Source organism: Primulina tabacum, chromosome 15 (genome assembly GCF_025594145.1).
Source record: "Primulina tabacum isolate GXHZ01 chromosome 15, ASM2559414v2, whole genome shotgun sequence".
NCBI lineage: Eukaryota > Viridiplantae > Streptophyta > Magnoliopsida > Lamiales > Gesneriaceae > Primulina > Primulina tabacum.
The window spans coordinates 32,765,017-32,779,669 of record NC_134564.1 but is presented as its reverse complement, the minus strand read 5'-3'; the positions used below and the strand labels follow the sequence as shown (position 1 = coordinate 32,779,669).

The 14,653-nt window shown below is 32.3% G+C and overlaps 2 protein-coding genes across 3 annotated transcripts; one reads left to right on the top strand and one right to left on the bottom strand.

The window, feature by feature from the left end:
• Positions 1-3,830: 3,830 nt before the first annotated feature.
• Positions 3,831-5,309, top strand: LOC142526092 (UPF0481 protein At3g47200-like). The gene has a single exon (XM_075630361.1). It carries the CDS (start codon positions 3,831-3,833, stop codon positions 5,307-5,309), a length of 1,479 nt encoding a protein of 492 aa, XP_075486476.1.
• Positions 5,310-6,190: 881 nt separating this feature from the next.
• On the bottom strand, positions 6,191-11,812 carry LOC142526902 (F-box protein SKIP16-like). 2 transcript variants are annotated; one of them, XM_075631556.1, is made up of 5 exons: positions 11,464-11,805; positions 9,790-10,515; positions 8,611-8,829; positions 7,324-7,430; positions 6,191-6,446 (listed from the first exon to the last, which is right to left on the bottom strand). In XM_075631556.1, the coding sequence occupies exons 1-5, from the start codon at positions 11,665-11,667 to the stop codon at positions 6,368-6,370; spliced, it is 1,335 nt and encodes a 444-aa protein (XP_075487671.1). In that variant the 5' UTR covers positions 11,668-11,805; the 3' UTR covers positions 6,191-6,367. The 2 variants fall into 2 exon arrangements, with proteins under 2 accessions (XP_075487671.1, XP_075487672.1); XM_075631557.1 differs by lacking the exons at positions 6,191-6,446; positions 7,324-7,430; positions 8,611-8,829 and adding an exon at positions 8,849-8,923 and having other exon boundaries at positions 11,464-11,812.
• Between the last annotated feature and the right edge of the window lie 2,841 nt (positions 11,813-14,653).

Genomic DNA, 14,653 nt, shown 5'->3' with positions numbered 1-14,653 from the left:
GAAAATGTAAAGTAAACAACACAATAAGTGTTCTTTCATTTCCAAAAGGTTCCAATGAGAATAGGGAGTTTTTTTTTACAAAAAAAAATCTTAAATCATTCATTATTTTCAATTTTCTCAATATTAACAGGGAATATTTTTTTTTGTTAAAAAAAGAAGATATTTTTATTCTCAATAAATAAATAGATTAAGTGAGTATCAGGTTATGTATATAGTATTCAGAATAGTTGGCCTGCTTTTTCTTCTTTCTTTCTTTCTTTTTTTTTTACTTTTTCCAGCTGTTCTTAGGTATTCTTCTTTTTCATATGTTGGTTAAAGTGACTATTTGGTGATATTAAACTAGTTTTTTTTTTATAAATACTTTTTCCTTGATTATTTTTATGAAATACTCCCTTTCATGTTAATGTAATCCTTTTGTGACATGAAATATATTTAATAAAATGATAAATATTACAGACAATAAATTTTTTGAGAAAATAACATTTACCATAAGATACAATATAACGTATAAAATTTCAACATATATATTATAACACTCTGATCCCTTATAATGATAATATTATTCATTTCAGAATTCCAAATAAACAATATATTTATGATGAGAATCAGAAATTTCAGTATTCACAAATTATTCACTTTAGCTTTTGCAATTCTAAAGCAGTAAAGCTTCATTATTCCTTATTTTCTATTTTCTTTTTAAAAAAGCATCATTTGCGCGCGATGCGATTCAGTAAAACGCTTGGTCTTAACATGTAAGTAAAAGAGGTTTGTTGCTTTGGAGACATGGAAGTTCTCCGACTTCGGTTATGTTAAAAAAAAACAATCAGATTTAAATATGAATAGTTTCAATTTATAACTTTAACTTAAATAAACTTTTGTTAACAATTATCATTATTTTCATTCTCATGTGAAAGTGATGAGTTTTTTTGAGTCAAATGAGTTAATATACTTCGATTCAAAAAAAAAAAAAATCAAAATTGACGAAATCATGTTAGTTTTAATCTAATGTATATTGCTTTGATTGATCTATATATAATTAATATGTATAATGTATTCTTCTTTTTTTATTCATCTATTTTTTATTTGTTGAGTACATATATTTTTATGTTAATAATAACATATATAACATTTTTTTTGTACCAAAATTGAATCAGGTTGTTGCATTCGCATGCATTAGATTGTCATATTTCTCATAAACAATAATTTTATCCTTAATATATATGTCTTCTTGTTATTTTGGTTTGTGTATTTTGTTAAAATGTTCAAGAATTCAATATTTAATATTGTCATTTAGATTCGAATCAATTGAAATATAATGTCATTTAAATTCAAAATTATTCAAGGTAAATTATTTATCACAAAATTTTCAATTTTCATAATTCTCCAATTATAACTATTTATATTATTTAATTCACAATATTATAAATTAACACACTTAAGTAGTAGTAAAATTTTTTAAAATCATATTTTAATTCCATTAAGATATGTGATATTTTATCGACAAAAATTTGTATGGTTTTTTATGCAAATAATATTTGTTCTTCTTCTTATTATTCTTATAACGTGGATATATTAGATAATTTTTTTTTCATTTTATTATAATTTCATATGATGATTCAGATAATTTGAATCAGTTTTTTTTTTCAATCAATATAGATTTCTCAATGTGATATTGTATTTTTTCCTTCATTTTTTCCCGAACAATTAAACTTTATATAAGATATATATGTTCAAATTGTTTTCCTCCGAGATTGGACATGTAAAGTTGTTTAATTTATTTTCAATTATCATTGTGTTAATTTTCTTTAGATTTCAAATCAGATTTTTTTTTTCATTTAAATAGAAATGTATATATGATGATTATTCTTTATTATTATTAAGTAATTATACGTTGGAGTGAAATATTGAGTTGTCAATTGATAGATTTTTTAATATCATAGATTCAAAGAAAATGTGATGTATTTCAAAAAATAAAAAAATTTAGTTATTTATTGATTCTTAATTGTCTTCATTCTTTTTTTTCCTGTCACTTTGTTTTGAAATATGATTGTAAACCAAAGTTTTTACTTATAAATAATTAGACTATGACGTCGAAGTGAATGTTGTTTCTTAAAAATAGAAATTATACAAGTAAAAAAATTATATTTTAGATTTATTACATAGATATGTTTTCCTATTTCTCACCCTTTATTGTTTGTATTTAAACACGATAAGATGAAATTATATCATCTGATTTTAAATTATAGAACTCTTATTATTTCTCTATGTTTAATTTTTTTTCAGATTTAAAATCAAAGTTTCTTTTTTCATTCAAATATAAATATATATAATGATTATTCTTTATTATTATTATTATTAAGAAAATATATGTTGAATTGGAATATTGAGTTGTCAATTGATATATTTTTTAATATTATTGATTCAATGAAAATGTTGAGAAAATATGATTTATTTGAGAAAATAAAAAATATATTATCTCTTCATTCCTTCTTTTTTCCTCTCATTTTGTTTGGAAACATGATTGTAAATCAATGTTCGTACTCATGAATAATTGGACTATGACGTCGAAGTGAATGTTACTTCTTGAAAATAGAAAATATACAAGAAAAAAATTTAATTTATATTTTAAATTTTCTATATAGATATGTGTTAATCTTTTTCATCATTTATTATTTATATTTAGACATGATAAGATGAACCTATATAATTTAATTTTAAATAATTGATTCGTCTATATTGTTTATGATGAATTATTATTCATTCACTGAATTTTTTTTATTGTAAATTGTATATATGTGTCCAAAAAATAGAGCTAAAAACTTATTTAAGTATTATTTTAGTTCATTTACAGAGAAAATATATGTCTAAACTAAAGATAACTTTAGATAATCAAACAAAAAAAACATCACAAGTTTCATTTCAATTAAACAAATTAATTACTAAGAGCAATGATTTGTTGTTTATGGTGGTGAAAAATGTGGAAAAACCAAGTGATAATTTAAAAAAACAAGAGGAAATAAAATGAAGTAAGACATGAAGTATGAAGAGTCAAATAAACAAAATAAGATCATGAGAAAAAAAACAAATATCAAAGAGATCAATCACGAAAATCATATATTTAATCAAAGAAGCAGAAAAAATAAATAAAAAATTTCAAAAATAGTTAAAATAAATATTGAATAATTCAAAATCAAACAAAGAAAAGATTGGAGAAATACCATAGTTATTTGAAACGATAGGTAAAATTGAAATAATATTTGCTATTGAATAATTTGTGAAAAAATTATGTTTCCATATTAATTTGCAAACTTACGGTCAATATTCATAGTGCATTCAAGTTCGTTATCTACGTACAACGCACGTGCTTTGCTACTAGTTCATTTTAAAAAAAATTAGTGTATGTTCTTATATAATCACTCAATCCACTTTAACACAATCATCTCAACTTTATGAGTATATATATAGATATATATATAAACAGACACACCTAATTTAATGCCTATCGATATTTACTATTAAGTTTGAAGGAGAAAAGAAGACTTGCAGATGACTAAAGATTATACTTTTAAAGAATGGGAATCAAATGGCAATGAAAAGAGAGAGATGAACGAGCGCGTATAATGTGGAGAGTAACAGGCTGCCACTAACTTGGTGTACATTCCACACTCCAGTGTGTTTCTTCTCCTGCTGGCTAATTTAGTTATAAGCTGGCGATTTTTTCTCAATTACACATTCAAGAATATAATGCCTAAGAAAACCAAGTAGCATATTTGGCTTCTTTTTTGTGAAATTTTTCTTCCTTTTTCCATGTCAGTATCCGGCTGGTACATATGAGAAAAATAGCAGATAATTTGGAGCTCACGCCTCTAGTTAAAGGCCGGGGGAATCCTGTGCGAAAGATACTTAGGTGTCCAACCAAAGGAAAAGAGCCCGTTAGCAGTTTCCATCAACCAAATGAAGAACCCAGGTCCGGCCATAGAGAACCTTCGAATGAGTCGATTCCCAGATTCAGTTTCGGTCCCTTGTACGGTGCTGGCCATGAATCAGCCGAAGCCACCAAGGAAAGGGCTTGGGAACACGTGGAAAAAAGCTCTTCGGAGAGAGACTTATCAGTGCTCAGGGAGATTTACTCTGGTGCAATAAGGAAAGTGGAGAAAGAAGCGAAACTAACTTACGCTGGGAAAACATCTGGCACGGCTTCTGATTTTCGATGGATGATGATAAAAGATGGTTGTTTCTTCCTCCAACTGGCATTGTTGATCCTTGGGACTCGTTCTGACCATCTTGGTTACCCCTCAAACGATCCTATTTTTGGATCAGAACAAAAGAAGAAGGATGTTAAAATGTGGATAGAGTCCATGTTCTTTGTGGGAAACCAAATTCCACTTGTGGTTCTCAAGGAACTAATGAACCAAGAATTCTTCCAAAAAGTTGTAGCAAAAGAAAAATATGATCCATTCCCATCAAGTTTGTGTAAAAAGGTCTTGTATGAGCTGTTGGTTTCGCCTTCACTGAAAAAGGGATCTCTTGTGCAAAGACTTGCAGGAAGAAACAACAGTTGCGAAGATCATCATCCCTCTGATATTCTTCATGGCCTCCAAAACCTGGTGATTGGACCCGAGCCGCCAAGCTCTCTCCCTAATGACTATGAAGCGGATGATGATATTGACTTGGAAGCCAATGAAGAGGACATTAATATAGGCGAAGAAACCATAACTAGAGGCGATGCAGGTCGCATAAGAGTTCTTCTCAACACAATCGGTCTTGTTCCCTCTGCCACTAACAATCAAAAACGAGTATTTCCCAGTGCCACAGAGTTGGAACAGGCAGGCATCCACATCAAGAAACTAAAGAGTGGAGGAGTTAGAAGCATTCATTTCAGAAGTTACTATTTCTGGGCCAATCTTTACATGCCAGCTTTTTCAGTGGATGATCATACAGAGATCATATTCCGGAATTTGAAAACTTACGAGACTGGTCAGCAGTTGGGAAAACAAAACCTCGTTTGCTCATATCTCAAGGTTATGAGTGACTTAATCCAGACAACGAGAGACGTGAAACTGCTCAATAACAAAGATATCATCGAGGGAAGTTCCAGGGATAAAGAAAAGTTGCCAAGAATGCTAAGCCGGCTGAGTTCCGAAGCTCGTGACCTGACAACTGAATTTCAGATACTGAGGCGGAAAATAACTGATTACTCGAGCCCTTGGATTCATTATAAAAGTGTTATTAACTTGGTCGTATTACTTACACTGCTTCAAACCATCTTAGCATTATTATCCTATTTCAAACCTCCAACCACTAAGTAGTTTCTTATCAACGGTCCATTCGAATTCTTATATATGCTTGTATCCCACTTTCAGTTTTCTATCGTTCAAATGTTCCACTTTCCTTTTTTCTTTTTCTTTTTTTATTCTTTTGTACCAATCACAATCACTTGTGAATTTGTGTGAGAAGTTTGGAAGCACTTTGTGCTGGCCTTACCCAAAAAACGTAGACCTATCATTTTCTAGTAACAATACCAAATGTAAAATAGATGGCGAATTATATCATCTCATGTAATTGAAGTTGCCGCGATCCACATCATAGTTGTCAAAGTGCAAATGCAGCGAAGCTCACAGCATACGCTTGAGTGCACTCCAAAGCGCACGACTTCACTTTTGTGTTTATATTTTTTCGTTTCACAGAAAAAAAGAGTCTTTTGTTTTAAAAAAATATGAGAAATCGTCCACTAAAAATGTGATTTATCATATGACTAAAAAAATATACGTTTTGCGCTTCAAGTCTCAGGACACCTGCGATTTTTACCACTATGATCCACATAAAAACTTATCACCAAACAGGGTAAAATTACACCTAACGTTCCTCCAACTTGGGGCACGACAAGCCAGGACTGACATGGAGTTGTGCGAATGTTGGGTGGCTGTTAGAATTTCATATGGGTGATGAACTTGCTTTGAAGATTTTATCGTATTGATGTAACATAAGATGTAAGATGTCGATTACTACAATTATATAAACATCAATTATTGTAACTTATTAACAATTATTGTTCTCTGAATCTTCACATGTTTGGCATACCAAGATTGCTACACTCATTTTCTCAATTCACCGCTGATGCTTGATCCACATAGCATGGTTTTTGTGGAAGAAAATTAACCGATGCAAAACTTGAAAAAGGCAAGCTTGGTTGCATGAATCTTTTAACATATAAATATGACCTACTTATATTACATTGTACGGAGAATGATATAGACCTCACTTATCAATACACACGGAATTATCAATATTGTATCATTGCCAACGAAAGTCGAGCATATAGAATAACGGAGAATTCATATAAATAAACCTTTTTACACCTGGATTATCAGAAAATGTATTCTGGAAGCTGAAGTGGAAATGAAGCTACTTCAACTGCAAATGGTCCACCTTTTGCATCTGCCAATCTGAAGAGACAGAAGCTAACATTTATTTACACCTACACGATTTATTTCAAGCACAGAGATGGAGTGTGTATGCACATGCTGTATGCATGAACGCATGTATGTGTGTATATACGTGTACATGCATACACATGCCAAAGGTTTTAATTTACGGGAACTCAAGAAAACTAATGATTGTGCAAGTAAACATTCGTCTGGTAAAAGAATAGACAACATTTTAGCCATACAAATAAAGAATGCATTATTTATTCATTGTCATTATCTAAAACCTCTGTCAAAATTTGTGGGCAATCAACTCACGGATCTATCTTCTTGCTAGTGTTTTGAAAATTACGTTTCAGGTATCATCACATCACTTGATCCAATTTCATAGGTTTAGTTTTGTCCAAAACAAAATCTCGTTGAGACTAGTAAAAATGCTTTGATAGAAAAGGACATGTACAAAGATGCTAGTAGCTTCCATATTTTGCTTATGTTAAGATATAGGCACGCAGAAAACAGAGTGTAAATAACAAACTTTCTCATTCTTCTAGCTAGGAGCAACAAAATACTTAGTGGTTATTTTCATGGTTCTGAACAGAAGGAAAAGCTTTTGATGCTTCTTTTAATCAGGTAACATGACATTATGCAGGCAATCAGATGTGCACCAAATTAGACAGGGACCATTAGGCATTAGGTGATTGGCACGGAGAAATATACAATTTGATGCATTAAAAGGTCAAATGAGTCAAAGCATGCATGATATATTCTGCTACTACCCAGTTGATAAATTATTTTCATTGTCCTCAATCAACAATGTTTAATTTATCAAGTTTAATAAAAAAAATTGATGCTCATACATAAATTTACAGATATGACGACTTCATGAAATAGTGCATACCTTCCAGGAACAAAAGTAAAAGAACCCTCCATAGATCCACGAGAGGATTGCAGACTTGTCCTACTCTCATAGACAAACTCTTCTTCACCAGGACGTAGTAGTGGATACTGCAGCATACAGTTTAGACAAAGTCAAATACTTGAAGACCCAGTTGATGAACTTAAATACGATCAACAGGTGACAGCTCAACTTAAGTGGACTAACAGCTCTACTGATGGTTAAATGAGTTGCAATTGCTTTATATATGATATTAGTTATCAACTTCTTCTTTTCATACACATTACACGCTTACAGCAAGGAATTCCAACCAAGCACAAGAGTCGTGATGTATGAAATATTTCCACAATAAGCTAGGGAAAAACAACTTTATTAGTCCTTTCTTTCTCCTTTATTCATTTAAATCAATTATACTCATCATAAACAAGTCAAATTCATGTTGTCTAGGTTACTTCAATCTACGAACTGTCAGAGTGGAAGATCTCTGATGCATGTATTATGCCTGATGCATGTATTGCTTTCACATGTTCCAGCAAGATGATTCGAAAACAAAATGAAATTTCTAGTAATATCATGAGGTCTGTCTGCCAACACTTGAGACCATTGACTAAAGATATTTTCACATGCTGGAATTAAATTCAGCAATACTATTGGCCACGTACTAATCATAATTTTGATTCCACGGCCAAGTTTAATATAACACTTGTTTCATTGATTGTATGACTCAAATATCTACTCGCCACATATAACATATTAATCAAAAATTTTATTTCCCGACCAAGTTTAACATGTACTTGTTACATCGATTATATGACTAAAATATTTCAAGGTGTTTCACTCATCTCTCGCAACTCCCCAGAAGTAGAGGGTTATAAAGTTTGTCTAGCATACATTGAGCTGTGTACTGTCAAATAAGGATCAATATTTTCTCAGCTGTTTATAAAACCATCTCGACATGTTAATAATGAGAAGAACATGGGAAACATATAGTAAAGATTTTTAAAGAAGCACTTGGCCATTTATAATTTAATTTAAATAAAACATTGAATTGTAGCACCACAAAACATGCATTCTTCATTATACTAACAACTATATTACTCTTAATATTTGCTTCCCTGATCATTTGTTACAAGTTTCCTTTGGAACTATTTAGCATTGTTTTCTCGAAATTTTTGACATAAATTTAGTCAAATTATTTAAAACAAATAATATATGTTCTAGAAAGGAAAATTAGTTCATTCACACTTAACCCTAGGGAGATAAAGCTATATGACAATGAGGAAAACATACCTTCCCTATCACAGCTTCTCCATTGGGATTAGCTACAACCAAATCATTATCGCGTATAATCCAGCTTCTCCAATACAATTGGCAAGAGCTGAAGGTCATTCCATTGATGATGCATCCATCAGGAGAAAGAGATAGGCGGATGGAATAAGCAAACATAAACTTGTCTGATTCATCTTGAAGGTTACTGAACTCAGGTACAAATGCAGCCGAAGCACGGACCTAGGACAAAATGTAAATAAATTGCAACGTACTCTTATGTGCCCAGACTACATCCTCTTTTTTGTACCAAAAGGCCGACACTAACAGAACAGGCCTACCATAGTTTTGAAAAGTGCAAGGCGCATTAAAGCGCTCAAGTGTCATGGGGCTTTAAACACAAGGCGAAACACACTCTTTATAAGGCGTGCACAATAAATAAAATATTCTAAAAAATTAAAATAAATACAATTTAAAAAAAAACATGAAGCATAAGATATCAAATATTGAAATCATCGTCATCTTCATCTTTCAAATATTAAATATAAAAATGTGAGGGCAAAGGGTCGAGTTGACAGAAGGGCAGAGACGATAAAAGAGGTAAATCGGTACTAGAATCAATGTGAATAATTGATATAGCAACAAAAGAGGTGCATGCATTTCTAAGAGTCTGCAGATAAACTCAGAAAAAGATCGTCCAAGACACTTACACTAAGTCCAATTTGCAATATCGGGGAAGCATACTAAAATATAGAACGATTTTGTTCTCAAACATTTCGGATCATCATGTGAGATCCTGATTAGCAAAATAAATCAGCAAATTCAAAAATGTTTTCCAAACCTGAGAATAGCATGTGAAAATTTGCTTGCTTAGCATTTTTTCCTTGAAGCAGCTTTGTGGGTTAGAAAAGATTAAGATTGGGTTTCATTTATCATCCACTATAACGAAACCAATTTCCTTAGCCGATAAATTGGATGCTAACCACGATATTATCTGAATTTGGAGTTCTTTGGCCAACAAAAAAACCTAGAGAACGCAATTTATATATTCAACTGTTAGCTGTGATGCTTATATCCCAAATCAACTAGCAAGCTACCATACTGCATCCACATACCACACAAGTTCAGGTAAGACAAGAAAAATTACGGGGAGAGGAGGTAGTGTTAGATACATTAACAAAGCAGAGGATCATGTTTCACTACCTTTACGCCATTTGTCACAGCAGAGGAGCAGATGGGAGCTTTTTCAGGGAACAGATTTATACGTCGTAATTTTCTCTCTTGGCAAACACCAATAATTCCATCTTGCAAGCGACGTCCATGTTCTTCTAGCCATAGTAGCATGGCATCCTGCTGTTGGCTACCTTTTGGATCATGCACTGAATTGATCAATGCATCAGGAACACAAGGCAGCATTTCTCCATCTTTCACCAGATTCCTAGTGCCCACAAAAAGTTGACCGCTGATACAGTTTAAAAAAAAACTTTTCTCACTGTAAGTAGCAGAAGCTGCCACTACAATATATTTATATGATCTACCACTAAGTCCTATCAGACGCATATAATCCTTTGTTTCAAGTACCATTTGGCTTAAGGGTAACAAGAACACATTCACGAGGTGATCGTACACAGAATAACCACCAATGATACCCAACAAACTTGAGGGTAAGCTGCCACTGATATCTTCATCAGGCAGTTCTTGGCCATCACAAAAGCGATAAAGAACCCTAGTAGGAAGGGGGAGTTTTATTTTCAAAGACTTCTCAAACCGCTTGATTTCATCTTCAGATGCGCCCTTACGTAGAGTTGGCAAAACCTCGGGAAAGTTTACTGCCAACCACGCTTTAAGTTTGCTCCAACAACTTTTGGCTCGCATAACAAGTGACCATGGATACATGGCAAATCCTTCTCGCCATGCTCTATAAGCTGCCTATAGATGAAGGGTAAATTGAGCTTCCAGAGAATATTCAAGATACACTAGCATCTCTAAGACAAAATCTTCAATGTGAAAATAACTTGAGTAAAAATACAAGCACAAGTTGCCTAATTCAATCAATTCCATTAAATCACAGCTACTTTTGTGATATTTCACCAAAATAGAGTGTTTACAGATCCATGAAATAAGTAGGAAAAGATTCAAAATGATTATTTCAGCAGAGATTGAGTCAGGACCTCTTGCGCTGGCTGTTCACCAAAATATTGTGTCCATGAACACACAAACAAGAGTATGCAATCATTTTAGCACCATTTCAATGAATACTTTTAAGGAAATTCACGTCTCAAATTCGTATTCAGTATAATTTTCATGGGAAAAAATAACATTCATTCTCTTAAACCGTTTAAATATATATATATAGGAACTTTACCATATAAAGAAAGTGGAATTTTCAGACCTTCACCCTTCCACTTCATAAGTCAATCAGGAGATGCATATGAAGAAATAATATGCTGCACTAGTCATATCCATCAAACGAATACTCAAAATTAAATTTCGACACTTATTACTCCGACCATTTCCCCACCTTCCACCCCCACTATCGTACTCCCCAATGTTTTCCTAACATATCACATCTTATTAGTACAGCAGTGTCATTCACAGCCCTAAGTGACCCAAAAAAATTATGAAATGAAACAATTCGCCGTTACAAAGGATCGCACTTCCGATCACATAGAATTGAGCTAAATACGAAAAGCAGTAGCGATCCAACTAACCACGACACAACTAAATTAATTAGAAAACAATAAATGATAAATTTTATCTCGTTATTGAGTATATAACGATAAGTCAATGCTTTGCAATTACATTCACAAAAACCACACAACAAAATTACACACATATAAAAACACATGTGTGCGCGTATCTAAGCAATCATGTAACCTTAAAAGAAACGGTTGGATTGCCGTTGGGATCGCGAGGGGAGGATAGATTGAGCTCGTCGGAGCAGAATCGGGCCCAAAGGGAATCGTCGGAGGCCCAAACCCGAAGCCTTTCACTGACACAGCAAAATGATGCAACGTCCGACGGAGCCAATTTCGACAGAATTACGTGCATCGCCAACCCGCCCATATCCTCCAACCCCATTTTCCCAAATTTTGTTAGCACTACTGCTCCCTCTTTTCTCAGCAGTTCTTGAGCCGTGTCATCGATACCTGAGTTCTGAACAGGGGCAAATCGGGTTTTCCACTTTTTTTGTCCGGTTAGCTTCTACACTTTTACGATTCACACTTCAAAAAGAATTGTTTCCAACTCAACCTTAGCAAAAAAAAGTTCAAAATTTCAACATTTACATCATTATTTAAGGTGAAATTTAATGCGATGGTTGGTTTTATTTTTCAAATTTTGAGATAGAAATATACGGTTATTTATTTTTTATAGATAGATGTTATATATATTTATATATATATATATATGTTGAAAAATATATTTAAAATGTGAGTATTGAATATTTGAATGTTGAATATTTGAATGTTGAAAATAAGAGTTGTAAATATTGAAAATTAGTGTGTGATGATGTAGGTAATGATGTATTTTATTTTTGGATTATTTGTAAAGATTTCCTATAAATAGATCTCTCATTTGTGAAGAAAATCACAATTGAGTAGAGAGAAAAATATTATAAAGTGTGTAGTTTGGTAAATTTTGAGAGTTTGAGATTTTTACTTTTTACCATAAATTTTTACTTTTTCACAACACGTTATCAGCACGAAGCTCTAAAAGTCCTACATACTTTTCCAAGCTCCAAACAGAAGAAAAAGGTAACAAAAATAATTATATTTATTTTACCGTTATTTATTTATTGTGTATTTATTTAATATACAATATAATGTTATTATTAGAAATAATAAAAATAAATTTTTCATAAACTTGTTATAAATCCTGGGAGGATGTTAAGACGACATCCCACACTCCCGGTAAGGGATACGACAAGTATAAAAGCCTATAAGGTTTTTAAACAAAATAAATTATGACACTCATTATAATATTATGATATGATATACATAATTATTTAAACATGTCTAATATTATATATATCATATTATTACCATAAAATTATACAAATACATACCTTTATTTTTTTTGTACCCCAACGGTCATAAATGGTAAACAACGGCTATTTTTTGCCCTATAAATATGATCTCACAAACACATTCCATCACTCCAACTTTCTCTTCTTCTCTAAAAATTATTCATCATCAAATTTTTCGAAGAAAAAAGAAGATGGCTTTCTCAATGTTATTTTTAATTATTTTGGTTATCATACTCACGAGTCTTTTATTTATCGGAGAATATCCTCCTCGTGTGTTTTCTTTATTTTTACAAATACTTGTACTTGTTGTTTATCCGTTACTTTGTATTGCAATAATTATTAACTAATAAAATGCATCGTAATTTTTTAGTACCACCATGTCAAATTTAACAAAGCTCGAATTTGTTGCGCTCGACATCACGGGAAAGAATTATATGCCATGGACTCTAGATGTAGAAATGCATCTTGAGTCATTGGGTCTAAGCGAGACCATTAAAGAAAATGGCATATGCACGTCACAAGAAAAGGCAAGAGCCATGATATTTTTGCGTCGACATCTCGACGATGGATTGAAATGTGAATATCTGACTGAAAAAAATCCAATGGCTTTGTGGAAGGGATTAAAAGAAAGATTCGAACATATAAGAGAAGTTATACTTCCGACCGCCCGGGATGAATGGAATACATTGAGATTCCAAGACTTTAAAAAAGTCAGTGATTACAATTCGGCGATGTATAGAATAATCTCGCAATTAAAATTTTGTGGACATGAGGTCACAGAATCTGAGATGCTTGAAAAAACATTTTCCACGTTTCATGCATCAAATATTACTCTACAGCAACAATATAGAGTACGTGGATTCGCGAGATATTCTGAACTCATCGCATGTCTTCTTGTGGCGGAAAAAAACAACGAGCTATTAATGAGAAATCATCAGTCCCGACCCACTGGATCAACAGCATTTCCAGAAGTAAATGCTGTAAGTAAAAATGAATTTAAACCTGGAAACCAAAATCAAATTCAAAGACAAGGTTTTGGTCGAGGTCGAGGTCGAGGTCGTGGACGTGGACGTGGACGTGGACGTGGACGTGGAATTGGCCGTGGTCGTGGTCAAGGCCGTGGTTTTGAAAATAATCGAGATAGTTATTTTTATAACTCATCTCAAAAGAACGTCCCAAACCATCCACAGAAAAGGCATCATGAGAATACAAGTGTTAATGAGAAGCACTCAAAAAGATATGAAAGTTCTTGTTACAGATGTGGTACTCCAGGACATTGGTCCAAAGTTTGTCGAGCCCCTGAGCACCTTTGTAAACTTTATAAAGAATCATTAAAGGGGAAAGAAAAGGAGACCAACTTCACTGAACGCAGTGACCGTTTGAGTGATTCAACTCATTTTGATGCTGGTGATTTTATGAATGATTTCTCTGGAAATGATCAATATGTTGGTGGGATAGAAATGAACAATATTGATGCTGCAGATTTTCTCAACGATTTCTCTGAAAATGAACAATATAATGGTAGAATATAAATGTACAATAATCTATTTTTCATGTATTCATAGAATAATATTTTATTGTATAATTATGATTTGTGTTATATTTAAATATATATTGCAAGTAATTTATTTCATTGCATATTTTTTTGAAGTTCAAATATGGAAAATGCTATGAGCAAAGCTGAAGTTTGCATACCCGATAGTGGTACAACGCACACTATCCTCCGAGATAAAAGATATTTCTTGGAACTAAAACCAACAAAAACAACGGTGAATACAATATCAGGTCCTGTAGACTTGATTAAAGGATGTGGTAAAACACAATTTTTGTTACCTAATGGTACAAAATTTTTGATCAATGATGCTTTATATTCACCACAATCGAAAAGAAATTTGTTGAGTTTTAATGATATATATTTCCATGGGTATGATACTCAAACAATGAATGAAGGGAATGAGAAATATATGTGTCTTATCACATATAAATCAGGAAAGAAATATGTGATTGAAAAACTACCAATGCTCCCTACTGGATTGCATT